Genomic DNA, 27,811 nt, shown 5'->3' with positions numbered 1-27,811 from the left:
AGGGTCATGGGGACTATTCTCATTGGGTTCAAGGTAATACTGCATGATTTCACTTATTAAAATTCCAACTTATGTACAGAGTTAAAGCCTGAATATTTTTAAACATATTAAAATTATATTTACTCTAGGATATATTCAAATGTGACTAATTTAATCAAAATTTTAAAAAATTAAGATAGGGTTTCACTATGCAGCCCTGGAACTCACTATGCAGATGAGGTTGGCCTTGAACCATGTGCCTCTGCCTCCTGAATACTGGATTAAAGGCATACATCATCATGCCCAGGGGCCTGTCTTAAATGAAGGTTATGATGGTGAAGGTACCAAATGGCACAGAGACATTAAAAATGTCGGATGTTAAGATCAATCCACATGAGTCTAATTAATGGGTAATAGGGATTTATTAAGATATAAATTGAGGCCGGGCGGTGGTGGCGCACGCCTTTAATCCCAGCACTCGGGAGGCAGAGCCAGGCGGATCTCTGTGAGTTCGAGGCCAGCCTGGGCTACCAAGTGAGCTCCAGGAAAGGCGCAAAGCTACGCAGAGAAACCCTGTCTCGAAAAACCAAAAAAAAAAAAAAAAAAAAAAAAAAAAGATATAAATTGAGGATATACACTCATGAATACAGAACCGAGTAAACAGCTGAAGTCATCCTCTGTTCTGACCAGGAGCAAATCCACCTCACCGTTCGATCAGACCAGAAAGCAGGCATCAGGAGGGAGGGGATTGTGACCTTTTAAGAGGTCATGTGCAACAGCAAGAAGCACAGGGCAGAGCAAATCCCACTACAGTCTGGCACCCACGTGATGCTCACCATAAGATAAAAGCAATCTCATTTAACCATGCACGGTGCTCTCACGTTACAGTGGGGATACATCCCACGAACCCACTCTGTTACTTGATCCTGATTCCAAAATTCATTTAATACAGAGACTTCCAAGCATTATACCTTAGCCTGGGCTTCCAGCACAGTAGCTTTCAACAGGATACTCTAAATGCTGATCATTAGCATGGGAAAAAGATCAAGCTGCAAAATTTGAGGTCTGGTTGCTACTGAATACGTTATCACTTTCAAACCAACATAAGGCTGAAATAGGCTAAGTCAAACCATTATGTCAGCGATCATCTGTATTCTGTTTTCATGTGTTACCAGAGGCGATTGATTATTTTCACATGCCAAACGTGATGGACATCAGTCCCATGCACACACCATGGCTCAGCCACAGAGAGCAAGGTAGGATTTTAGTGGAATATAATGGAATCCTGGCACAAAGCTGATACACTAGGGAAGAAGGGACTCAAATACAAGTTTTCTAAACCCAAGTCCAATTCTCTTTCGCAGAGAACAATAAAACACAAACAAGGAGACAAACAACAGAGCCTTGTTCCCCAACCACTGCACAAAACTGGCGAGGCCCTGTCAGGAGGCAGATGGGGCGGTTTATGCCGGAACATCCAGGCATCTGTGGGCTTTGCAAAGAATCCCGGCCTACCACTGGACAGACTTCTCTGGTAGTTGCAGGGCAGGTGGCTGCTCTTCCAGACTTCCAGGTAGGGACAGCATGAAACTTCAGCTGGTCGCCACTTCTACAGAAATATTGGTAGGATCCCAAAGCCCGTTAAGGCACTAACTCACCAACATATTTCGAGGAAGTTATCATCAAAAGCATTGAATTACTTTACAAAGGTAGGTAGTAAATGCTGTGGGTAATAGCAAATAACTGGACAGCCTAACTGTCTATCAGAAAAAGAAATCAATATCCTGTCGTACATCTTTACTACAGAATCTGTTGGTTATGAAAAACTCCTGGTACTTGCCATACTGAGGATGGATATCGCATGATTCATGACTGCCTATCAAGTAAAAGAGCAAGCTGAATAACAATATAGAATGGTCCTGCTCTAAAAAAAAAGTAAGCATATATGTATGTGTTTACATACATATACATATTATGGAGTCCTACCTGTTCTACGTGGCTGTGCCATGGTGTGTGCATGGAACCAATGTCCATCATGTTAGGCATATGAAAATAATGGCAGCCGGTTACATATGAAAACAGAATACAGATGATCACTGACATTACACACACACACACACACACACACACACACACACACACACACACGTCAATGTGAATTATGTGCCATGTGTAGAGAATACTGCAGAGAAGAACAACATTAATCCTGCCTATTTGGCTTCAGACAGAGTGTGAGACAGATTTCTATTTTTATTTCATACACTTCTGAACTCCTTAGTTCTTCTGAACTCCTTAGTTTTTATCATATATCCTCATGCCCTTTTGTATGCAAGAATGTATGGCAGATGATTTGGCAATGCTTTGGTTACACAGATGTTATTGAAGAAAACTAGATAAATTCTATGTATTATTTCTTAGAAGTTTCTTATGAACCTAAATTTCTTTCAAAATAAAAAGTTAAAAATTATTTGTGGAAAACTGTATGGAAATATCATTCTTTCTTTTTAAAATTTACTTTGACTTTATGCGTATGAATGCTTGCCTGCATGTGTGTATATGAGCTATATGTGTGCTTGATGCCTGCAGAAGCCAGAGTAGGGCACTGTATCCCCTGGAACTAGTTAAGGACATTCATGAGTCACCATGTGGGTGCTGGGAAGCAAATCCAGACCTTCCGCAACAGCAGCCAGCAAGTGTGCTTAACCACTGAACCACCCACCCAGCCCCACGTTTCTTCTTTCTTTTTAAAACTATGCTTCCCTTGTGGTATAGAAGATTTATTTTCCAGAAGATGCTTGAATTATAAATGCAACTTCTTTAATAGCTATGGGACTAGTCAAGTTATGCGCTTCATTTCACGGAGTCTGAGCAGTTATTGGTTATCAGAAATTGATTCATTTTACCAAAGCTATTGAACGTACACGGAGTTCTTTAGCATAAAGAACCTCCGAGGCAACATGGCCTCTTTCATTCCTGATTTTGGTAAATGGTGTATTTGGTATATACACCATAGAAAACGACTCATCAATAAAAAGGAATGAATTACAGACAGCTAAAAAAAAATAGATGGATAAATCTCTAAGATATTATACCAAATGAAAGAAGCCATTTTCAAAAAGACGACTATCTTTGTGACACTAAAAAAAATGATAAGGAGAAAACATTCATAGTGGCAGGTTTTTGGGGTTGGGGGATGGGTTTGTAAAAGGGTGGCCTGAGGGCTGTTTCTAAATATAATGTTCTAAATATAAAATTATAGGACACAGAAACAGAAACCACCTTACCGCACAGTTTAAGTTATTTATGGTCAACACTAAAAAGTGAATATTAAGTATGCTTCTGAAGTGCTTGCAGGTCTTGCTCATCCATTTTTAATGGAAAGACTTTGTACATGTTAAATTTAACAAGCATCTTTTATCTCAAAGTTTTTAAAGACATAAAAAACATATTCACCAAATGAATATTCACACAGGGGATTCTACTTATGGTAATAGCAGAATTATTGCCATCCGCGCCCCCCCCCAAAAAAAATCCTCCCTCATCTAAACAACTAGGAAGATTGCATTTCTGCATTTTTTAAAAATCTGACGACATAAAACTAGAAAAGAAGTGAAGAGTCAGAGGCTAATTTTCTGCTGTAAGAGTCTGTCACAGAAAAGTAGAAAGCAGGTCACTGGGCCAGGCAGAACTGTAACAGAGGCACACAATGCTCTGAGCTCACCAAAGAAAAGGAGCCCTGGGAAGTACACAGATCATCTGTGAAGTAACGTATACTTCAGACATGAATGGAAAACAGAGGATCCAAGCCAGCAAAATGGTTCAGTGGGGGAAGGCACTTGCCATCAAGCCTGGTGACCTGAATTTGATCCCTGGAACTCACACAGTGGATGAAGACCTCTACAAGTTATCCCCCTGAGCCACACACACATGCAACACATTCACACACACACACACAGAGAGAGAGAGAGAGAGAGAGAGAGAGAGAGAGAGAGAGAGAGAGAGAGAGAGAGAGAGAACAAATATAACTTTTTGAAAAAAAGAAAACAAAGGCGCTTCCACAGGTCCAGTGCCAGCTTTACCCCACTTTATCCATGAGCAGATAATGAGATCTTGGCCCGCATGTGCTCACCCACCTACCATGGCAAAAGTAAACCTGCTATGGAGAGAACATGACATTGACTAGTAGTAAAAATTCGTACCACAGCTACAAGGTCTAGCATTTGCCTAGAAATGACTAGGCATATGCGGCAGTATGAAACTGCAGCTAAAACACATGGAATTTAGAAATAACCATGATCAGCATGTTTTATGAATTAATTAAAAAGCAAGATAATGAATGTAAATACCTAAACCTGGAGCTGAAAGACATCACTTTAAATCCAAGAATGAATTTAATGACTGGTGTATGTAAAACCATAAATCAAAAACATCACTAAGATAAATTAAAGATGATCAAGGAAGCATACAGATACGCCATCAAAACTGCAAAGATGGGTGATGTTTTTAGTACCAGCTATTTGAGAAGCCGAAGTAAGAGGACCACAAGTTCAATGCCTGCCTAAGCTACGTGGTGAGTTCAAGGCTAACCTGGGCAACTTAGTGAGCCTCTACCTCAGAAGAAAAATTGAGAAGAGCTGGAGCTATAACTCAGTGGTAGAGCTCTTGCCTGTGTAGTATATGCAAAGTCCTAAGCTTAATCCTGTACCACCCCCAAAACAACAAGGCTCTAAGTAGGTCTTTAGAGTCATTCCAAGTAATTCTATCAAAATTCTTGAGGGCGTTTTCCGTGAAAACTGACAAGCTGATTCTAAACTGTTACATGGAAACACAAAGGGCCCAGATTGGTTGTATCGACTTAAAAATCAACGTAAAACAGAAGGACAGATTTAATGTTCTGAATATGGTATACGCTACAGTATAGACAGAGTACAGTAGCTACGAATATAGACAAGTCGGGGCAAGAGAAGAAGTGGTCTCAGCAAAGGGAAATGTGGCCATTTCAATGAGTGTCCAACGACTGGAAACCCATGTGGGGGCAGAAATTAAATCCTTTCATACCATACACAGAACTCACTTCCATTCACAGTGAAATGTGAAAGGTAAGACATCAGAGCTTCTTAAAAAAAAAATCACATAGGAATTACCTTCACAGCCATGAAACAGGGAAAGAACTCTAAGCCTGGACACAAAGGACACTAATCATACTGGAAAAAAATAAAATCTTTCAGACCTCTAATATAGTGAATAATCTAAGAGGTGAAAAGACACAACATTTCTCCAAAATGTCAAAGTGAGGTGACTGGATTAGTTTCCTGTGACTACTGTAACAAATTACCATGAAGCTGGAGACAAATAACAAAGGAAATTTATTGTCATCTCATGGTTCTAGACATCTGAGATCCAAAATTAGTTATAATGAGCCAAAAGCAGGTGCAGAAAGGCTTCCCTCCCTCTGAAGACTCTGGGGGAAATTGTCTCTCTGACTCCCCCACCTTCAGTGGATGCTGATGTTCTCTGGCTTGTGCCTGCATCACTGCAACCTATCTTGGCACTTAAATGGCCTCCTCCATGCTTTGTGTGTGTCTAACCTTCCCTCTGTCTCTTTCTTCCAAAGATACTTGTAATGGGATTCAGCACCCACCAGAAACCCTGCATGACTCAAGTCAGGACCCTTATCCATATCCACAAGGTTACTTCTCCAAATAACATAACACTGATTCCAGATTCCAGTGATTAAAGACCCAATAACTGAATCCAGGGACAGGTCTTAAGTATACCAAAGTGGGCACCCAATTTAAACACAGACATAGACTCAGAGGTAAGTGTGGACATACAGATGCAGACAGGTGAAGTTTTAGTTTCCCTGTGCTCTTAGAAAGGGGGCACGTCCTTCCTTGACATGCCTCAGGCAAACTTCTCTAGACTAATGCTATTATATTCACTCTACCAAACCTTTTTAAAATCATACTTTAAAAAAGATTTATTTTTATGTTATATGTATGATTATTTTGCCTACATGTATGTGAGTGCACTGTTGTATGTGCCTGGTTCCCACAGAGACCAGAAGGGGGCACAAGATCTCCTGGAACTGAAGTTATTGATGGTTGTAAGCAGTCATATGAATGCTGGGAACTGAACCTGGGTCTTCTGCAAACACAGCAAAGTGCTCTTAACCTCTGAGCCATCTCTCCACCTAAAATCATACTTCAAACATTTATTTATTTATTAGGTATGTGTGTACATGACATGCACATGCAGGTCAATTCTCTGACCTTTCCTTCCACATGTGAACTCAAGACATCAGGTGGCAAGCACCTCTATCCAATAAACTACCTTGCCGACCCCTAAGCAACTCTATAATTAATGGTTTATATCATCTTCACATTTCTATCATCGACTTATAAAGTAAGAGTGAGGCTTTGAGGAAAACCCAGGGTGCCACAGTCCTTCTTCCCCCAATGATGTGTCCACACAGTTGACGTCTCTACTTCATGCCAACAGCGGTCACCTGGGCCTGGCCCATGAGTGTAAGTTCAGTTCCCTCTCTTCCTGAGCCCATCTGTCTCAGGATGTCTGTGCTGCTGGGTGCTCTCTCTAGCCCACTGTGAGTGGACTGTGGGAAGATGCTGGGGCCAGCTCAGCAGACCGTTCACCTTCTACACTCGGGGAGCTAGATGTCGGAGGGTGTACCTGCAAGTCCCAGCTACACTGTAGGATGAAGCGCTGTCCTGATGAGAGGAGGAAACACAGCAATGACGCATGGCCACTGCTCACTGAGGATACGCTGCAGGAACGGGGTGCCAGGCAACAGGCACAAGGGGATCTAGTCCCTCATGCGGTTTCCAGGAGGACGCTTCTTTTGGCTCGACCCCCCAGTAGATCAGCACCCTACCCCTGAGTCTCTTTTCAAGCTTCTAAGATCTAGGTGAGGTTCACCGCTCTCTACAGAACCGAAGTTTGACCTTCAGGATAAAGAGGAGCCTAAGAGTCAACAGAAGCCTTCAGAGTGCACAGCCCGATGCACGCTCTACCACCTGGGCTGATGGCCTGGCCTGGACAGACAACAGGGTTCTCCTGAAAGAGAGGGGCCCCTGAAACAAGGCATTCCTTCCTCTCTGCCAGCAAGGGCCAGATGCGAGAAACCAAGGCCATCGGCAGGCCTGGCCAACACCATCAGAACAGTACTACAAGTCTCTTCCAAGTCCAAGTGCTGCTATGTGGGGAAGATAAACATGGGTGCTCCTAAAGGAAAGGGAGAAAAGAGGGTGCTACAAGTCACACAGGGAGACTCGGCCAGCTGAATGATAGCTAGACGATCCCTCAATCCTACTAGTCACTCTTCAGTAGAAAGTTTTGTAACTAGCATACGGGAGCCAGTCTAGATACAAACACCTTCAAAACTACCAACCACAGTGACATAACACAGGAGGATGGCAAAGTCTTAACCTTACTGGCATGTTGTACACAATGGATATTCAACTAACATATACTGGAGACAGTAACAGACGTACTCTCAAAACAGCAGAACCATCGAGTTGACCAGGTGTGTCAGCCTTGATCTAACCCTGACTCTTGACCTCCAGCCTCTTCCTGCTTGGCCAGTCTCATCATGGGAATAGGGTTTCTTCTACAGAAGCACTTACTAAAGGAAAAACATCCTCTGCCACTCCCCTCCTCTTAAAGTAAATGCCATCCCTGAGAAGGGTAGAGGGACTGTAGAGAGCTTCCCCCCCCACCCCACCCCCACCCGCCGTCTTCCTGTGCTCCATGAACATGATCCTCCTATGGAATAAGCCTCGCCTACACAGGGACTCCCCATCTGCAGAGTCCTAAACGAAAACTCCTCATGGTTTCTCATTTTCGTTTAAACATCACTCTTAAATGCCTTTCTTGTTTAGCCTCAAGGAAACTGAGACCTGCTGATCCTAAACAGACACATTCACCCTCACCCAACTGTTCTCCAATTATCTCTCTTAACACTTATCAGGACCTACAACCTCCATTCCCTTTTACTAATATCACTGTCCCTCAAAAGGCACATCCATGTCAGGGCCCATCCCTCAGCACATAGTTCACAGCAACAGTGAATGAAACACCCGTCTGCGGCTCAAACCTCTCCTTAGAATTCCGACGGGCACATTATAATTCAAACATTTCCCCCAGGGTTCTGTTCAGACAGGTCCTTTCTTGAAACGCTCACGTCTTCACATACATTTACCCTCAAATTCTGCCATCTGCGACTCTCCCCATCCATCTCATGATTATATATGCAGCATTGCAAGTCAAAAAGCCTAGGCCCTGAGTCTTCATTTCTCACTCTCCGACTCTGCACCCCCAACTCCACCATAGGAAGTCACTGAAGGTCCGAATCTGCCTGCCTCCTCTGCAGCCACTACTCAATCTAAGCAGCCACCCTCATCTGGGAACACCACTTCCCAGCTGGTTTTTCTCGTTTTAACTTTTGCAAATGAGGCCAGGTGTGGTGATACACACCTTTAATCCCAGAGGCAGAGACAGGTCAATCTCCCTGAACTGGAGGCCAGTCTGTTCTAGATAGTGAATTTCAGGCCAGCCAGGGCTACCTGGTGAGACCTATCCTGTCTAAAATTAATTAATTAATTAATAATAAATAAAAGAGGAAAAGGAAGAAGGTAATTATATGAAATTACTGGATGGGTGTTCAACAGTTGTCACTGGTTTTCAGACAAATTTTTTTTTTATTTTTCTTATTTCTTGAGGATCATACATGTATACAATGAAACATAATCATACTCCCCCCAATCTCCACTCCAACTTCATTTTTTTTTTAATAACCCAATAAGTTCAATTGCTGTTGCCTTGGTGTGCACTGGTTTGGAGTTACCAACGGGATCATAGGAATCCTATCAGTACACACCTTCAAAAAGAATGATGTTCCTCCCCTAGAAACTGCCAACTGCCAACAGCCTTCAGTAGGGGGTGTGGCCCAGAAATCATCTATCCCCTCTATGCCAGAATTTTGACTGGCAGGACTTGCACGGTTAATGAGTGCCATAGCCATATCCAGAGGTCAGCATGCAAAGCACTCCCCCTCATCTTTCAGTTCCTAAACTCTTTCTGCCTCCTCAAGCCTTATGGGAGAAGGTGGGGGTGGGGGTTGTGATGTGGATGTCCCGTTTAGGGCTGAGCAACTCAGTCTTTCATTCTCAGTACTCTGACCAGCTATGCATCTCTCCACTGACTGCTCCCCACTACAAAAAGGAGCTTCTCTGACCAGCTAAGAGCAGTGGATATATGGCTATAAACATAAATATTGAGAGGACTTTAAGAATATGACCACTTAGCAAATTAACAATAACAGGTTGGTTCTACCCCAGGACCTGTGACATCATCAGCCATGGGCTTTTGATCAGGATTACGGTACCAAGCAAGAAATTTCCTCCTGTGGAATACACTCCAAATCCAACTGTTACTCTATACCAGTTGTGCCACTATTACACCAACGGACACGTCTTGAGTGGCCAGTTGGTGTTGCAAGGCCCAGCACTGGGTAAGACCAGTGGTGTCTCTTTCCTCCTCGGCAGGCTGCATAGGACCTTCTGGAACTATGAAAGCCAGCCAGTAGGGAGAAAGTTCCCTGCTCAGTTTGAAATTGACTTCTCTATGTCCTACAACCAAAGTATACAGTGTCTTCAGCAATGTGGTCTTACCATGTAGTTACAATGGGCAACCAAGGACAATGGAAATAACCTGTGCCATTTTGGAGACCTCTGGGACGTTCCTGATCAATAACTAGTAGGGAGGTATCCGATGCCTTAAACCATGATTTCATTTAATAATCCACGTATTTGGGGATTAATGCTGTCCACACATGTAGGGAAATTCTATTCAAACTTTTTTAAGAGCTGTATTTTGAAATTAGCTTACTAACTAATGGGTTCCCAGAGGGTTTTTCAGACATCGTTAGTTTTGGTTAACCCACCCACTGCTCCTCTCCTTCATCCACCCACCCTGATCCCCACTTCATCTTTTAACCTCCAGGGTTCTCTCCTCCTCTTTCACTGCATGGATTCTACTAGCTTTCCAACTATTCTTCCAATTGAAGTATTAGACAGTAGGCTTCCACATGGACTTTTGTACACACTTCCTCTGGATTAGCCCTCCCTTCTACTCCCTGGTTTCCCCCATATCCCCCCACCCATCCTTGCTTACGCCTTCCCACACCCAGTACTCCACCTCTCTACTTTAATTTTACCTACAACCTATCATCCTCCCTTCCTTAAAGCGTACCTTCTGCAGAAGACGCTCTCTAGTCTCTTGGCTTCCAATCGGGCACCAAGTTAAAGATTTGAAGCTAGGACCATATATGAGAGAAAACACACGGCATTTGTTTTTCTGGACCCGAGTTACCACCTCACTCTGCGTAATTCTTTTCAAGTTTCATCCATTTATCTGCAAATTGTGTTATTTCGCTTGTTCTTACACCTGAGCAATATGCCATTGGGTGGTATGCACCACATTTTTCTGGAATTGAACATTTACGTTGGTCCCACTTCCTAACTGTTGTGAACAGAGCAGCAGTGAACATGGAGGAGCACGTATCTCTGGAGCAGGCATAAAACCTACCGGGGTGCATGCCCAGAAGTGGTACAGCTGGGTTATATGGAAATAAACCTACACGTTGATCTTCAAAATGGCTGCACTAGTTTACATCCCATCACAATCGTGTAAGGGTGTCGGCCCCCACCCCGCCCCGCCCCACCCACATTGGCATTGACTGTCACTTGTGTTTCTGATGATGGCCATTCTGACTGGGGTGAGACGATGGGAACTTAACGTAGTTTTAATTTTCATTTCCAAATGTCTAAAGATGCTGAATGCTTTTAAGTGTCACTTAGACATTTACATTTCTTCTTGTGAAAATCCTCTGTTCAGTTCCTTAGCCCATTTTTTAAATTGGGTTGCTTATATTCTTAATGTTTAGCTTTTTAATTCTTTTTAAATTCTAGACACAAATCCTCTGTGGAATGGATAGCTGGCAAAGGTTTCCTTCCACTCTGTGGGCTGTCTCTTCTTTCGTTTCACAGTTGTTTTATCTGTGCTTTATGAGGTCCCATTTTGCTGATTGTTGGTCTTATTTTCTGTGCTACTGGAGTAGCCCAGTAGCTTTTACTCAGAGAGCCCCAACCTGTGCCTCTAAGTTAAAATGTACTCTCTATTCCCCCACAACAGTTTTGCAGTATCAGATTTTTTAAAAACCTTTTTTATTTGTATTTTATGTACATTGGTATTTTGCCTGCATCTATGTCTGTGTGAGGGTGTTGGATCCCCTGGAACTGGAGTTACAGACAGTTGTGAGCTGCCATGTGGGTGCTGGGAATTGAACCTAGGCCCTCTGGAAGAGCAGCCAGTGCTCTTAACCACTAAGCCATCTCTCCAGCCTCGACAGTATCAGAACTTATGTTGAGGTCCTTGATCCATTTTGGAGTTCAGTTTTGTGTAGGATAAGGATCTAGTTTCATTTGTCTGCATTTTGAAATCCAGACTTCCTATAGCATTTTTTTTTCACTCAGGGTTGCTTTGGCTATCTTTGTTCTTTTGTGCCTTCATATAAATGCTGGAACTTTTTTCTATGTCTGTGAAGAATAGTGTAGGAATTTTGATTAGAATTGCATTGAGGTTGTAGATTACTTTTGGTAGGATAGTCATTTTCACAATATTCCTTCTTCCAATCCATAAGCATAGGCTGTCTTCCCATTTTCTACTGTCTTTCTCACTTTTTTTCTTTAGTATCTCCAATTTTTCATTGTAGAGCTCTTCTGTTTCATTGGCCAGATTTATTCCTGGGTACCTCATTGTGTGTGTGAGTGTATGTGAGTGTGTGTGTGTGTGTGTGTGTGTGTCTACTGTGAATAGGTTTGCTCCCCTAATCCCAGTCTTTCATTGGTTTATGGGAAGGCTACTGATGTTCGTGTGTTGATTTTGCACTCTGACACTTTATGTCTTTATGAGCTCTTAAGGGTTTCTTGGTGGAATCCTTTTGGGTTTCTTACATAAAGAACCATTTCTTCTGAAAAAGGAGGGTACATTAACTTCTTCTTTTCCTACTTGTATCCCTTATAATATTGTCCTAACTGGACTTCAAGCACTATATTGAGTAGAAGTGGAGGGAGGGGACACCCTTGCCTTGTTCTTGATCTTAGCAGGAATGCTTTGAGTTTTTGTCCATTTAGTGTGATGTTTGCTGTAGATTTGCTGCATACAAACTTCATTACACTGAAGCAGGATCCCTCCATCCATAGGCTCTCCCTGACTTTCATCAGGAAGAATTTTTGGATTTTTGTTTTAAGTTTTTTTTTTTCTGCATCTATGGAGATGATTATGTGATATCTGTCTTTTAGTCCATTAATGTGTTGAATTACATTTATTGATTCATGTACACTGAACTATCTCTACAATGCTAGAATAAAGCAAATTTAGTCACAATAAATGATCTTTTTGATGTGAAGTTGAATTTCATTTTTGAGAATTTTATTGAAGATTTTGCATCTTTTTGCATCAGGGAGGTGGATCTGTAATTTTCTTGATTGGGTGATGGCTTTACATGGTTTTGTATCAAGGTAATACTAACTTTATAAGAGTTTGGAAGCAGGTTGGAGAGATGGCTCAGCAGTTAAGAGCACTGGCTGCTCTTCTAGAGGACCCGTGTTCAATTCCCAGCACCCATATCATATGGCAGCTCACAACTGTCTACAACTCCTGTTCCAGAGGATCTGATGCCCTCATACAGACATCCCTGCAGGCAAAACATCAACGTACATAAAATACAAATAATTTTTAAAAAAGAGTTTGAACGCTTCCCTTCCTTTTCTACTTTATAGAATAACTTGAGTAGTATTGGTATCAGTTCTTTAAAGTTCTGGTAGAGTTCTGCAGCGAATCCATCTGGTCTTGGGCTTTATTCAGTTGGGAGACCTTTTATTACTTTTTCAACCTCATTGGTAGCTAAGCATCTGCTCACTGTAAGGCTCCATTTACTCCATTCCTCTTGTGACCAGGACCTAACTAACCCACCTACTTGGGATGCCCCTCTTGTCACCCAAGCTGTCTACCAGTTTACAGTCACTTCCCATAGCCCCTTCTGCTCTCTACCAAATAAGAGAAGGCAAAAAACAAACAAACAAACAAACAAACCAAACCATGCCTTTCCTTAGGACAGTGGCTAAAGTGTATATAATTGTTTTAGGGGAAATTTTCCACTTTTTGTTCCACTGTTTCTTGGTTACTCTTTTTTAATTCATGAGTGTCTTGCCTGCATGTACGTAGGTGCACCACACGTGTGCCTGGTGCTTGTGGAGGTCAGAAGAGAGTGTTAGATCCCCTGGAACTGGGGTTACGGATAGTTGTGAGACACCGGGTAGGTGCTGGAAAATGAACCAGGGTCCTCTGCAGGGGCCACAAATGCTCTTAACTGCTGCTGACCCATTTTTGCTGTGGCTGCTGTAACAAATACCTAAAGCAACTTAAAAGGAGTTAAAATTTATTATAACAAGTTCAAGTTTCAGGGCTGACAAGATGGCTCAGTAGGTAAAAGTGCTTTCCAACCAAGCCTGAGGACTTGAGTTCAGCCCCTGAAACCCATGGAGGCATGAGAGAACTGTTTCCCAAGTGCAGCGCATGGTATGTGTATATTCATCCCCAACCCCCAACCCCCCCCACACACACACACAACATTCACAAACATATACGCACATAACAATAATCTTGAATGCAGAAGGGAAACTTTTGCAGGAGAAGGGGGAGGAGCAAGAAAATCGATGTGCCTTATTACATTTTGGGGACTCCAAAGCAGCAATTCAGTATACCTGCCCTGTAAGAGGAATTCGACATAGTTTAAGACCAGAACCTTCTCTGAGGGCCAACCCCAAGCAGAACGGTAGATGATAAGAACAGTGATAATGTTGGAGAATGAGGCCATGGTTTATGAATAAAGACAGAGAATTGCTTCTATCTAGTCACTGATGCTATACAGTTGAGGAGAGACACACAGGATTTTTCAGATTATCCAGGTGACACTATTCCCTGTTTGTGTGTGGCTGAGGAGAAAAACAGGCTTTACGGACTGTCCAGGTACTGCTTCTCACTACTGCTTCCCACCAAGGCAGCACTGTGTCTGTATTGAGTTCTTCCCATCCCCTCCAATGTACCCAGCAATGACACATGCAAGTCTTAAGGAGTTTCTCACTTAGACAAATGTGAGTATTATGAAATTGACATTACTCCATTCAAAACCAAAAGTCTATCTCTCTGCCCTGAATACGGGGGAAAGGCGCTCCAGGACAGATAGATTCCCATTCCTACAACCTCTGGTTGAGCAAAATGTGAAAATAATGGCAAATGTGAAATACATATGTACACACATGTGTACACACACACACACACACACACACACACACACGAGATATGAAAGGAGAAGGGGACTAAGTGAAGAAAACAAGTTAGGAGCAGGAATAAGAGAGGCCACAAAGAAAAACAAGTGTTGTTTAAGTTTTCTTTTCTATGTGGACTCCAGATCTAATTCTCTACATATACATATTTATGTGGCACTGGATGCAGAAGGGGGAGAGAAAAGGAAACAGAAGCTGGGGGAGAAAAGAGAATAACGGGGTGAATATAAGCAAAGTATATCAAATGTGTATGAAAAGGTCACAATCAAACTATTTCATATGCCAAAAAGTTAAAGTTAGAAAAATAATGAAATACACTAGTTTTTGGACTATGACTCATTAATAACACATTCCTTTAAATAAATAAAACACCTTTGAAACATCAGTTTCAAAATACTTTCATACGTTGAGTAAATCTTTACAAGAACCTTGAAATGTCAATAAAACGTTCACCTCCTTTTTACAGCTGGCCAAACCCAAGTTCAGACATGTTATAAATCACTGACTCGCCAGATGCCACCAGCTTCTATGTGAAAACCCCCAAAGTCTGCTTAAAACAGTCTCTATCAACAACCACCACCAACTATACAATCCAATATTACGGTGTGGAAGGGAGCTCTCTCTGTGAGCAGGGCAAGTGTGACTCGGCCAAGATAATCACTAACCTATCTGGCAAAATGAAATGTGCCAGTGTAGGACCAGGTGGGGGTGGGGGTGGGGGAGCTGTGACTATACCAACTCCGGGGCTGCCAGTGCACTTTGCAGTCTCCTTCTATGAACACTCCATTGTCTGCCTCCTATTTCCTTTTTCAGATTCTCTCCAGGGCACACAACCTTATACCCTTAATTTACATATATACCCTTATATATGTCTAAAATAGCAATAATATAAGTAGATTGAATTGACTTAATAGATATTTCCTCAGCTGATATAATCGGGTTCTGTCACAAGTTATGAAGTTTTTACTTTGAGGAAATAATTTAGTTCACTGTCAACTCCTAGCAAGCACTCAAACACATAACCCCATGGAATTGAAATAACAGATATTCTGGAGCAGAAATTAGGAGCGATCTGCAAAAACACATTTGACATGTGAAAGCCAAACTACAACTATGTGATTTTCCCAGAGGAGCCATATCAAATCCAGTACAATAGATTTTTTTTTTTTTTCAGAAACATTCCTAACCACACCTCCAAGGAGAATCAAGAATTCTCAGGAAGGGAAAGGATTATTTCAGTTTGCAATTCCAGGTAAAAGTCCATCAGCAAGAAAGTCACAGTGGCAGAAGCCCGAGGCTAGTGGTCACAGCCAAGAGCTGAGAGGAATGAGTGGGTGTGTCACTTACTCCTGCCCAGCCCCCTTCTGCATTTACACAGTCCAGGATCCCTGGCTTGGGGAACACTGAGCCCATATCAGGCTGCATCTTCTCACATCAATTAACATTAATAATCAAGACAACCCCCAACAGACATTCTCACAGGTCAACCCTGATCTAGAACTTCCCTCACTGAGCCTATTTTCTGGTGATCCTAGGTTGTATTAAGATGACAATTAAAGCTGACCATCACACAGTTTTTTTTCCTTAAGTCTTTAGACTATACCATAGCAATGGCCTCTACACTAAAAATTTCTGAGTTTGGTCTTTTAATTAGGTTCCAGAGATTTTCCATGTTCTGTCCATAATAATAACTATTATTGCTGCTATTTTTAATGAGCCATTGACCTGTATGCATGAGTTGTATGCATGTGTATGTGTTCATGTGTGCATGTCTGTCTGTATGTGTACTTGTCCACAGAGAGGTCAGAGGTGGATGTTGGTTATCTTCCTCTATTATGCTTCATATTATTTTATTATTATTTTTTTTTTGAGACAAGGTCTCTCACTGAACCTGGAGCTCACCTGTTGTCTAGGCTGGCTACCAACAGGCTCTGGTGATCTGACTATTTCCCATGCCCAGCACAGTGGTTACAGGCATACACCTCTACACTCTGAGTTTTATGTGGATGTTCTGCATGCAAGCTCAAGTCTCATGCTTGGGTGAGCACTTTATCCACTGATACCTGCCTGACCCCACCTTCTTTTCTTTCCTCCCTTCCTTTCATCCCTCCATCCTTCCTTCCTTCTTTCCTTCCTTCCTTCCATCCTTCCTTCTTTTCTTCCTTCCTTCCTTCCTTCCTTCCTTCCTTCCTTCCTTCCTTCCTTCCTTCCTTCCTTCCTTCCTTCCTTCCTTCCAACTTTATTACTGTCTGGATGCTCTGATTTATCAGCCTTGCCTTCTAGCCCAGGAATTCTCTCTTATGCTATTCTAGATTACTGCCAAGGCTTTTCACTATTTTTTTTTTAAATTGACTTACTGAACTGTTCATCTAATAACTTCTCTTTGATTTTTTTCCCCAAAACTTCTGTCTTTTTATTGAACTTCTCACTCACGTTCTGTATTGTCTTCCTTAATTCATTTGGTTGTTTTTTAAAAATATTTTCTTTAGCCAGGCAGTGGTGGCACACACCTTTAATCCCAGCACTCAGGAGGCAGAGGCAGGTGGATAAAAAAAAGTAAAAAAAAGAAAAAAAAAAAAAAAAAAAGAATTCTCAAAGTGGGGCTGGAGAGATGGCTCGGTGGTTAAGGGCACTGGCCGTTCTTCCAGAGGATCTGGGTTCAGTTCCTAGCACCCACACGGATCTGACGCCCTCTTCTAGCCTCACCAGGCATGCATGTGATGTCCAGACAAACATGCAGAAAAAATACCCATAGAAAGATGGGAGGGGGGAGGAAAGGCAGGAGGGAGAGGGAGAAGGTAGGTCAAAAATTCACTAAACCAACTTCAGCAAAGCAGACCAATCTAAAGTTAAAGAACAATATTATGGAAAAACAGATTCTAAAAGGTCAAAATGCATTTAAGTCTCAAAAGCAGAGTTAAGAATCATGCATTTCCTCCATGGCTTGGGGTGGGGGGAGGCAGTTTATGGAGAACTTAACTCTTCTTCCCAGGCCTCCTGAGAGGTATAGCATCCAAATCGAGGGTGCCACTCACCATCTCTGAAGCTGTCTTATCGTCCTATTCCGTGTTTATCAACCACTTATTTGACTTATTAACTTTTAAATTTTTCATGTAGAGGGCTGATGAGGTGGCTCGGCGGGCACTTCCCCTCTTAACCTGACAACCTGACTTTGTTCCCGGAACCCATACGGTGGGAAGAGAGAACCAGCTCTGTGCAAACTGACCTCGGACCTCCCTACACACCATGCACTGTGGCCCTTGCTTGCCCCCTAAAGTGTAAAACAAATGTATCAAAATTCCATAAAGGAACGAACCTCCTCTTCAGTGTTAACGCGTTTTACATCTGCTATACTAACGCACTTCAGCCTCATAATCCACAGAGCGAGTGTTCTTACAGCCTCGTTTTATAGATGAAGAAACTGAGGCTCACGAGGCAGTCTGGAGTTCTAGGGGTGGGGCTGGGCTCCTGCATCCCCGGCTTCCTGCCTGCCCACAGGCTGCAAGGAAGACTCGGGAAGCACAGACCATGGCCTTGCCGCTTCGAAAGCACAGACCACAGCTTGGGCAGTAAGATGGCCTTTCGGAAGAGTCCGCCTAGGCCCACCTCCCAGTCCGTCCCTCCGGGTGTCCTTCGGAGGCCGGGCACCCGCCAGTCTGCAGAAGCTGGCGGGGTGTCCAGCGAGCGGCCCACCGGCGCGAGTTCCCCCAGGCATGGGATGCCGAGGGAAGGCCGGCAGGGATCCCGTGTGGAGGGTACCCTGCAGGTTCCCGGGGTGACGCTCCCGAAGAGGGGGGTCCCTGGGCGGGGTCTCGGGCGAGGGTCCCGCTGCTCTCACCTTCCGACAGCTCCAGCTCCAGCTCCGCCAGGCTCTCGAGCACCTCGGCGGGCAGCGGCGCCGCCTCCAGAGGGCATCCGCGGTCGGCCATGGCCGGTGGCTGAGACGTTCCCACCCCCCGGGGCCTGCAGACCCGCAGCGGCTGCCCGCAGCCGGCAGCAGGCGGGGCGCGGCCGGGGCTGCCTCTCGCAGACGCGGGCACGAGCGCGGGCGGCTCCGGCTCTGGAGCGCGCCGGAGACGCGCGTGCGCGGCTGAGGGGCGGGGCAACGCTTGCGCGGGTACGTCGGGCCGGGCCCCGCCCAGCAACTCTTAAAAACTCGCTTCCATTGGCCAATAAGCCACGTCGGAGAAGTAGCGAGCTTTACTCCTCTAGGGGGCGCCAGAGGAGCGGTGGGCGGGGGAGAGGGACAGAAGCGGCTCCGGATACGCGCGATCCCTACAGTAAACTGACTTCAATGTCGCCCAGGTGACCCCTCCTGCGGGTTCCCCAGCCTCTTCCTAAGGAATCCTGCTGGCACGCTTAACTCTATCGGCGTTCCTGCTATATGATGTCAGCAAACTCCTTCTGGCATTTTTCTCCTGTCTTAAAGTGTGTTGGTTTATGGCTTTTCACAATAACCCTGGAAGCACTCTGACATTGACCAAGAAGGATCTCCAGCAGTGTCTCAGACCTTGAGATGACCTTGGGACGTGGAAGCATAGACGTGACATGTTGGAACCTTAGTGGAATTTTTGAAAGAGCTGTGCCCAGAGCTGAGGGCATATATAAATGGTGCAAGGGCAGACCGGTGACCTGCAGTGGGTATCATTCCAGTTCTTTGCCAGAGTTCCTACCCTGGTGCAGACCTCATCGCCTAAATGAGTAGGGTAGGAGAACAAAAGTCTGGTCTTTGAGTCCAAACTAAACGTCTCAAGAGCTGTACTTTTGTTACAAAGATCTAGCCAGCTCCTTTAGTTCTCCTCCGGTGGCAATTGCAAGTAGGTGAGTAGGCTCTCTCTCCTCTCGTGGTAGCAGCGGGCCCTACAGTGTTGAAGATTTATGAGCCAGGCTGACAGACTTGGGGCTTCAAGCCCTGAGAACTGGAAACTTAAAAGCTCAAGGCTTCAGAGCCTGAGACGTGACTCTAGGTGCCCCAGTTAGAGGTTAGATGCTCTGGGTTCCAATCGCCAGTGGCCAGCAGCTAATGAAATCATCACAGCTACAACAGAGGTCAGCACCAGCTGGTGTTAGAACTCTCTAAACCTTGGGCTTTAGGACCCTTGGCCTTTACAGCTACTCGTGTTGTTTTACCAAGCCTTGAGTATGAAGACTCTTTGTCTTCATGTCTTGGCAGCTCCCAGAAACTCGCCCAGTCAAAGATGCCTGCTTTCTCTCACTGCTTCCCTCAATCCTGCCCCTCTCCCACCGCATAGACACTTCTTTCTAGCATTCTTTAGCCATCCTCTTGCCACTGTCTACCGTATCATCCAGTCCTCTACAGACATTAAAAATCTCAGGTAGGCAACAAAAAGCCCATTTTGGAGGCTTTTACTGGACCTAATATTACATCATCAGGAAATGGCATAGGAAGGTATGGCCTGCTGACTAATCTGGTTATACAGCCGCCAGGATGTGTGGTATGCAAACGATAGACTATTTATGTACACCGATCACTGGCTCCTATAGGAACCAGCCACAAGCTTTGCATGAAAATTGGTCAATAGTTTCACATTTCTCCAATCACCGGTTTCTTCCTAAGGAAGTGCTCCTCTGTCGTCTTGAGTGAGGATAGCTGCTGAAGTTCATTGAAGCTTGTGAAAAGCAAGGGATTTGGCCTCTCAGAGCTGGTGCAGACTGTCCGGAGTGGCTGTGATTAAGGTGGCTGGAGCAAGGCTTCCTAGATCAGGTATCCTGGAGTCAATTGCTCTAGGTCATCTCACCACTGGAGTATTTTCCTAGCGATTGTAATGCACGCAAAACAGCCAGACTTGAAGTCATTCCAGCAGGTTGCTAGGAAGGGGGGCTGCCCAGCTGACAGTCCCTCACTCCAGGCTGCCAGACATGAGGGAAAGATCTACTTGTCCTTCAATGAGCTCAATGTTTACTCATTCATATAGAAACAAAAACTGTTTACAATAAAGACTTAAAAGTTCAACACAGAGATGGACATTGCAAACAGCATTTAACAATGTTTAAAGCATTTAACAATGATTTTTTTTAAGGCTTACTTTATGGGCAAGTGTTTTGCCTGCATGCATGTCTGTGCGCCACATGCATGCAGTGCCCAAGGAGACCAGCGAGGGCGTGTGATGCTTTTCAACTGTAAGGCTGTTCTTAGCCTTCATGTGGGTGTTAGGAACCAAACCTGGGGCTTCTTCAAGAGCAGCAAGCACTCTTAACTGCTGAGCCATCTCTCCAGCCCCCCATTTATCCTATTTTTTAGTGTTTAGCCACTGCTTTAAGGCTCTACGGAGAGCTGGGTCCCTCTATCAGTCTTTCTCCACAGCTCCTCAACAGGCTGAACAAAATTTTGCCTAGAAAACATGTACTTGATTTACCCCTTCCTCTCTCGAACCTGTCTTCTTCTTTTCACAGGTGTTGATACCAGATAAATATCATATATCCCAAACTCTATCTCAGCATCCCTTTCTGGAGAGATCATGCCACTTCAGTTAAAGCCAGCAATGACATGGGTTTGAGGTGGACTCAGTCATCGGGATAGACAGATGTAAGGTGAACCAGTGAAACTGGAGACACAGCAGGCGAAATGTCAGGCATATGTAGTGACTATAAGGAAGGTAATGGGATGCGTCAGTACCACTGGACCTCTTAATAAAAACAATGGCCAGCTGATAGCAAGCAACAGGCAATTAAGAGCCAAACCCCTATGAAATGGCATGCCCAAAACAAAAAACCAACCAAACAAAACAGTCTTTTGCAGCAGGATGATTAAAGGCCAAGAAGGAAATCCCTGAGTAACTCTAAACACAGACTGAAAAGCTGAAATGAAACAATTCTCTAAAACCAAGTTTGGAACCTTGGTTGGGAAAAGCCGAGCCTGTGACACACGGAAAATACCCGTGGATATATTTTCAAAGATTTTGACCCCTTAAACTGCCTGGATACCTTTGTAGCCTGTCTTGCAGACTCGTTTCCTAATTAAGCCTAGTACTCCTCCTCTTGCCTTTAGCCACGGTGATGATTCATTTTGATTATCAACTTGGCAGGATCTGGAATCAACTGAGAGACACACCCCAAAGGGCATTTTCAGGAGAGCAAAATCTTGCTCCGGAGTGGGCTCCGCCTTACAGTGGTGGCCCAGACATGCTGCTGTTGCTGCTGCAGCTCTTCTCATCCATCACTGACATCAGAACTAGGTCCTTCTTCCAAAATGGACTAATGACCAGTGACCATCCTGGAACCCTCCAGGCCTTTGGCACCAGATCAGAACGCTGAGGCATCTAGCTTCATGGACTGAGCATCTATTGGGTCTTGGTCTCTCCAGCATGCAGACAGCCAGTTTGGTTGCCCAAATAAGTGTATTGTATTGTATAAGCCATTCTAGTAAATCCTCTTCCAATATACCTTCTACTGGTTCTGTTCCTCTAGATAAACCTTACTAATACACCCACCTACTAGATACTAGTCACAGAATTATGATTACTTCTGAGCATAATTCAGATAAATATAATGAGATTAAAAAGGACTCTGTAGTCCCACCTCTCTCTCCAAAAAGCTGTGCATTCAATCACTAGCTACTGGAAACTGAGCCAGCTCAACACAGTTTACCATACCAGAATTCTGGAGGTCAGAAGTCTTAAGATCAAGGTGTTGGAAAGGGTTGGTTCCATCTGAGCCTGCAAAGGACAATCTGTTCCATAGCTGTCTCCCAGCTTATAGTGGCTACTATTAATATTTTATGTTTCTTGCCTTGTAGATGTTTTACCCCAATCTCTGCCCCCATGTCCACATGGTGATCTTATGTGGCAGTGTGTCCAATTGTCAGTAGACACCATTCATACCTAAATGAGAACACTCTAATTAGTTCATGTTAACTTGGTCATTTGCAAAGACCCAATTTCAAATAAGGTCATATTCATAGTCGTTTGAAATTAGGATTTAAATATCCCTTTGGTTGGGGTAGGGGTACAGTTCAACCCACAAATCGTAATACACAGCCAACATGTGTATACTGGTAGAATCTGAGGACTGTATGAGGTTGGATAATGAGAATGTTTAATGAAGCAAGCTAGAATGTAAAACTGAGCAGTAGAGTTCACTGTCATGTAAGGAATCTTCCAAGATGAACCGCAATACCCTGGCAATGAAATCCTTCACTTGTGAAGAAGACATTACCCAGTCAGATGGGTAACATGGAGAAGGTGCTGGAAGCTAATGATACACAGTTGTTTCAGAGATAAACCCTGCAAGAACTGAAAGGCTTGCTGTATCCTAACTGATCTTAGGGCTAGTAATCAGGGGTGTTCCAGGGCACCCCAAAGTAACAAATTTACCACACCTTGCACTCCCTATCATCAGAAGAAGCAGGAGACACAGTTTGGCGCTGCCAGCTGAACAGCCTGAGGACTTAGAAACCTCCACTCAGGTGTAGCCATGATCTTGACATGCCACCGACAAGAACTTAAGGACAACTGGATAAGAGATGAATATAGAGGTGCTAGCTTGCTCTTTATGGCTGGGATACCAAAAGGGAGACAGCACAAATTATATCTGTGTTAGAGAGCAACTACTGGGATCCAAACATTCGGAACTCGCAGGAAAAGTCAGGTAGTGAAGAGAAGAAAAACGAGGCTAAAGCAAGAGAAGATGCTCTCCAGTTTGACCTTTAATACAGAGGAAAAATCCACGATTCAGCAAAGCTCAGTGTATGAAACTCTGATAGGGAGTAGACTATCTGTGCTGCTTGAGTTGGGAGACATTTTCAGCAGGAAGTTAAAGACCATATCACAGCCCAGCTTGCAAAACAAGGGGGCCGATGAGATTCGTCTGAGTGATGTGAAAGTAAAGGAATTGAGTGCTATAACTACAGATCCCTCCTAAAGACAGATTATGAGAAAATAGAAATCCTGCTGGTTTGGCTCACATAGGCCATTAGGGACACTTGGTTATCACTGGCTGAGGTCTGCATGAATGCCGGGTGTTGTGAGATATTTAATTACACTGTGTTAATGATATGTCATTTTGATTGGTTTCAATAAAAAGCTAAATGGCCAATAGCTAGACAGGAGATATTGCAGTGACTTCTGGACAGAGAGATGCCAGCCAGACGCAGAGGGAGCAAGACATGCAGGAGGAGAGGTAAAAGCCACAACTCACGTGGCAACACGTAGATGAATAGAAATGGGTTATTTTGTTGTAAGAGCTAGTGGGACAAGCCTAAGCTATAGGCCAGGATTTTATAATAATAATAAGTGTCACTTTTTGTGTGAGGTGGTGGCTCAAAGAAAAATCCACCTACAATCAGGGACTGGAAGACAGTGGAGAGGGGACAGGTATTCAAAGGGAATGGAGAATGGGAGTGTTTGATGCCCAGCTAGCTCCCTGGGCCTGAGGGGACAGTGTGATGGTATTGTGTTCCCCAAAATATTGTGCACCCTAATAAACTTATCTGGGGTCAGAGAACAGAACAGCCACTAGATACAGAGGCTAGAAAATGGTGGCACTCACACCTTTAATCCTAGCCTTCTGGAGGCATGGATCTCTTTGAGTTCAAGGCCACATGGGAAACAGCCAGGCAGGGTGACACACGCCTTTAATCCCAGGGACTGACGGCAGAAAGCAGAAAGGTATATAAGGCGTGAAAACCAGGAACTAGAAGCATTTGGCTAGTTAAGCTTCAGGCTTTGGAGCAGCAGTTCAACTGAGAGCCACTGAGATGAGGACACAGAAGCTTCCAGTCTGAGGAAACAGGATCAGCTGGGGAACTGTGGAGGTGAGGAAGCTGTGGCTTATTCTGCTTCTCTGATCTTCCAGCATTCACCCCCAATAACTGGCTTCAGATTTGTTCACAGGAGAGGGGGAAGTTGATTCAGTAGGCACCCCTGGACTGGTAAGGTACCTTAGTGGCCTCTTCACACCCCAGGGTAGGCATGACCTCTATGAAGAAGATGCTCTGGTGGATCTGAGTGACTGAAACCAGCATATAAGTCAATTTACAGAGAGCTAAAGCATCCAACAGAAGAACAGAAGCCAAGGGTTCTTATCTGGGTCACTCAAAGTCAAATATGACAAGATTTGTGTTGAGCTGGAATTTTTTGTTTGGTTTTTGTTTTTAAGACAGGGTCTATGTAGTTTTAGAACTCACTCTGTAGACCAGTCAAACCTTGAACTCAGAGAGATCTGCCTGCCTCTGTCACCCAAATGCTGGGGTTAAAGGCATATGCTGCCATGCCTGGCAAGCTGGAATTACTGTAGCAAGGACAGAGATGCAACTTTCTGATTGGACTAAAGCCTTCTCCAAAGGAGGGGATTCACATCTGGCATCATAAGGCTCGACAGAAATCTGTGACCAAGGAGGTCACAGGCCCCAGTGGCAAAGCAATTGCTCTTCTTTAATTAAATGAGTGTAACATGCCTATCGAATTGCCTTGGGGGACTGTTACTGTCTGTCCTGATAGTGGAAGAAAACTCCTTTTGGTGTGGTATTTACTCAAGAGACTTAGGACTGGTTAAAATGCCAAGAATGACTGACTCATGGTGGTGTGGTGGCCACTTGGTCCTGTGGATGGTGAAAAAGCAGAGGTGAAGATGGCACCCTATTGGTGTGGAGTGCTGAAATAATGGCAGGTAGTCTATGCTATGAGTGAACAACTCATGCTGCCCTTGCTCCCACAGGAACACACACCTGGGAACCTGGAGACTAAAGATAGGAATAATGCTGGAGGAACTTTTGCTTCCCACTGTTCACCTCCTTGCTGTGGAACAATCTTTTGGTATTACTCTCATCGGCTAATAGGGAGCTGACTAGCAAATAGCTAGGCAGAAAAAAGTTAGGTGGGACTTGTAGACAAAAAGAGCATGGGGTAGGAGGAGGTGGAGTCACCAGGAGATGCAGAGAGATGAACATGCCATGTTGAAAAAGGGTACCGCCACGTGATAGAGCGTAGGTAAGAAATATGGGTTAATTTAAGATGTAAGAGCTAGTTAGTAACAAGCCTAAGCTATCAGCTGAGCATTTATAATTAATAGCAGGTCTTTGTGTGGTTGTTTGGGAGCAGCTGGTGGGACAGAGCTGACTGGTGGTCCTGATAAAAAACTCTGCCTACATCTCTTCTTCTATGTGTTGGTAGCACACTGGCCTTAAAAATTAGTCAGTCACTGCCAGATCTCAGAGCTGGCCCCAGTCCTGAAAAGATCTGTGTAACACCTGGGCACCCAAGATTGCTGAACACAAACCTCACCAGCCTCTCAGATGATGAAGCATCTTCTAGTGGAAAATACCTCACATCAGGCAATCACATTAAATTATATTCCATTGATTAAACGAGGGAGGAAAATGAGAACAAATCCTGAGTGGCCAGAGGGTAGGCTCTATCTGCTTCAGTGCCCAGGCACTCAAGTGGAGGATAGGAGGGAAAAGATGAAAAAAACTGTTCATTCACAGGTGTGTGTGTATGTGTGTGTGTGTGTGTGTGTGTGTGTGTGTGTGTGTGTGTGTGTGTGACAGCTGATGTGCTGTCTTTTTCCGGAATCGAGAAAGAGCTACCAATCTGTCACTCCTGTCCATGTCTGGGCCGGGTGAGGTTTCCCATGTGTCTTTTACCATAGGGGCCTTAAGAGTCCTAGGAACAGTGTTACTGTTCCTCGAGCTTCAGGATGGTGGCTCATCTCTGGGTTGCTTTACCTTGTCCATTTGTCGTAGCTCCTCTAATATATGAGTAACTTACCTTAAATTGCCTTTGAAAAACAGAGCTGCTTTGTTTTCTAGCCTAGGATCTGACTGATAAAACATCACATATTTGATTAAAGTATTTCTGGGCAAACTTTAATTGATCATGATGAATTTTGCCCCTCTTATATTATGAAAAAGTTTTAAACAATATTATCCGTTAACTATATTTACTGTTTTGAAAGACTTTGCCATGTGACTGAATCCATATATATGTGGATGTCTGTGTGACACACTTACACATACACTTGACCTTATATCCAATTCTGGGTGAAGGTTCTAAGCCAGAATCACTGCATGTTATAAATATGAATGAATGCCGGGCGGTGGTGGCGCACGCCTTTAATCCCAGCACTCGGGAGGCAGAGGCAGGTAGATCTCTGTGAGTTCGAGGCCAGCCTGGTCTCCAAAGCGAGTTCCAGGAAAGGCGCAAAGCTACACAGAGAAACCCTGTCTTGAAAAACCAAAAAAAAAAAAAATATATATGAATGAGTTATATAATAGCTACAGCCACGAGAAACAAGCTTGACATAAAAAAGAATTAACTGAATGGACTAAAAAAACACAACACAAGACCATCCATAAGAGAACAGTATTTAAAATTTATTCTTTCCTTCCAAAATTTATTCTTTCCTTCCTATTTGTCCGTTTACAAATGAACTTCCCGTCCTCACATGTTAAGAAAATAAACAACTGGAACCACTCTCCACTTCTGACCTGGAGGCAGAGGCTCTACCCCAGGCACAGAGCACAGCACAGCCTCTGCTCACTGGAGGAGGGAGGAGGGAGGAGCGAAGTGCTCCATACAGCAGTGTGGAGATTTGGAAATGCTCGGCGCTCCCAGGGGCTGGTAGCATGACTCCTGCAGTGTCCCAGACCACACCATGAGCTTTCCTTAGAAAAGCCACCTTTCCTCAGAGACAACTGTCACAGGTTAAGAGCCACAAGACTTTATTCATTGTTTACTCTTCTGATGGCAGGATTTCTGAGTAGAATCTAAAATTAAAGCAGAATAGAAATTTGTTACAAAACCTGTTAAGAATTTTTAATTTTTACTAACTTCAAAACACCACCACCTCAGAGCTTTGGTAAAAATACTGAGTTATAATAAAATTGGAAGGTTAGGTTTAAGAAACTATTACATAAATTACATACAGGCCAAATAGTAATTGGTAATGATTGGAATGTAAAATATCTTTCACAAGACCATGTGTTTTAACACTCAGTCTTCAGGTGGTGACAGTGTGAGGCGGTGCACCATTTAGGATCTGAAGCCTTGCTGAAGGAAGTAGTTTACTGGAAGCAGGAAGTGAGCTCTGACAGTCTGTCTTCACTTCCTGTCCTTTCTCTGCTTCCTAATCTGCACAAACCTGCGAGTAGAGCAGCCACACACTCCTGCTTCCACCTCAAGCTGCTCCAGCCAGCAGGCACACCTGCTGGGACGGACTATTTTCTTAAAGAGCCAAAACAAATCGTTCCTGAGTTGCCTCTTGTCAAGATATTTGGTCAGTGATCAATTTCCTAACACAGAAAATTGGTGCTTGAGAGTGGGGCCCCTGCTGTGATAACCATGGCCATGTGGTTGGTAAGGCCTTTGGTCAAATTCTTTGCCTGAACAATTTGGAAGAGTATGGAGCCATGGGCTAGAGAAGTCCAGAGTGCTGGAAGCAGAGCTTAA

The 27,811-nt window shown here is 43.9% G+C and overlaps 2 protein-coding genes across 38 annotated transcripts in view; both read right to left on the bottom strand.

Annotated features, from left to right (window-relative positions):
• The window catches only part of Dip2a (disco interacting protein 2 homolog A), an 88,714-nt gene extending 70,246 nt beyond the window's left edge, over window positions 1-18,468 (bottom strand). For 4 of the 7 annotated variants that reach the window (XR_013046913.1, XM_006992552.4, XM_015986211.3 and 1 more), the window contains exon 1: window positions 18,244-18,447. Coding sequence is in view for 6 of the 7 variants with exons in the window: in XM_006992552.4 (XP_006992614.3) it covers window positions 18,244-18,334 (91 nt within the window). In the remaining variant the exon portion in view is untranslated. Of the gene's footprint in view, window positions 1-18,243 lie in introns of all 7 variants that reach the window. The other 3 variants (XM_015986214.3, XM_042266267.2, XM_042266269.2) reach the window with 3 other exon arrangements.
• An 8,247-nt stretch (window positions 18,469-26,715) lies between these two features.
• The window catches only part of Pcnt (pericentrin), a 103,921-nt gene continuing 102,825 nt past the window's right edge, over window positions 26,716-27,811 (bottom strand). For all 31 annotated transcript variants that reach the window (XM_076558589.1, XM_076558602.1, XM_042266015.2 and 28 more), the window contains one exon: window positions 26,716-27,129. In XM_076558589.1, the coding sequence (XP_076414704.1) occupies window positions 27,089-27,129 (41 nt within the window). In that variant the 3' untranslated portion in view covers window positions 26,716-27,088. The remainder of the gene's footprint in view (window positions 27,130-27,811) is intronic.

Source organism: Peromyscus maniculatus, chromosome 21, assembly GCF_049852395.1.
Source record: "Peromyscus maniculatus bairdii isolate BWxNUB_F1_BW_parent chromosome 21, HU_Pman_BW_mat_3.1, whole genome shotgun sequence".
Lineage (NCBI taxonomy): Eukaryota > Metazoa > Chordata > Mammalia > Rodentia > Cricetidae > Peromyscus > Peromyscus maniculatus.
This window is presented reverse-complemented; position numbering and strand designations above follow the sequence as displayed.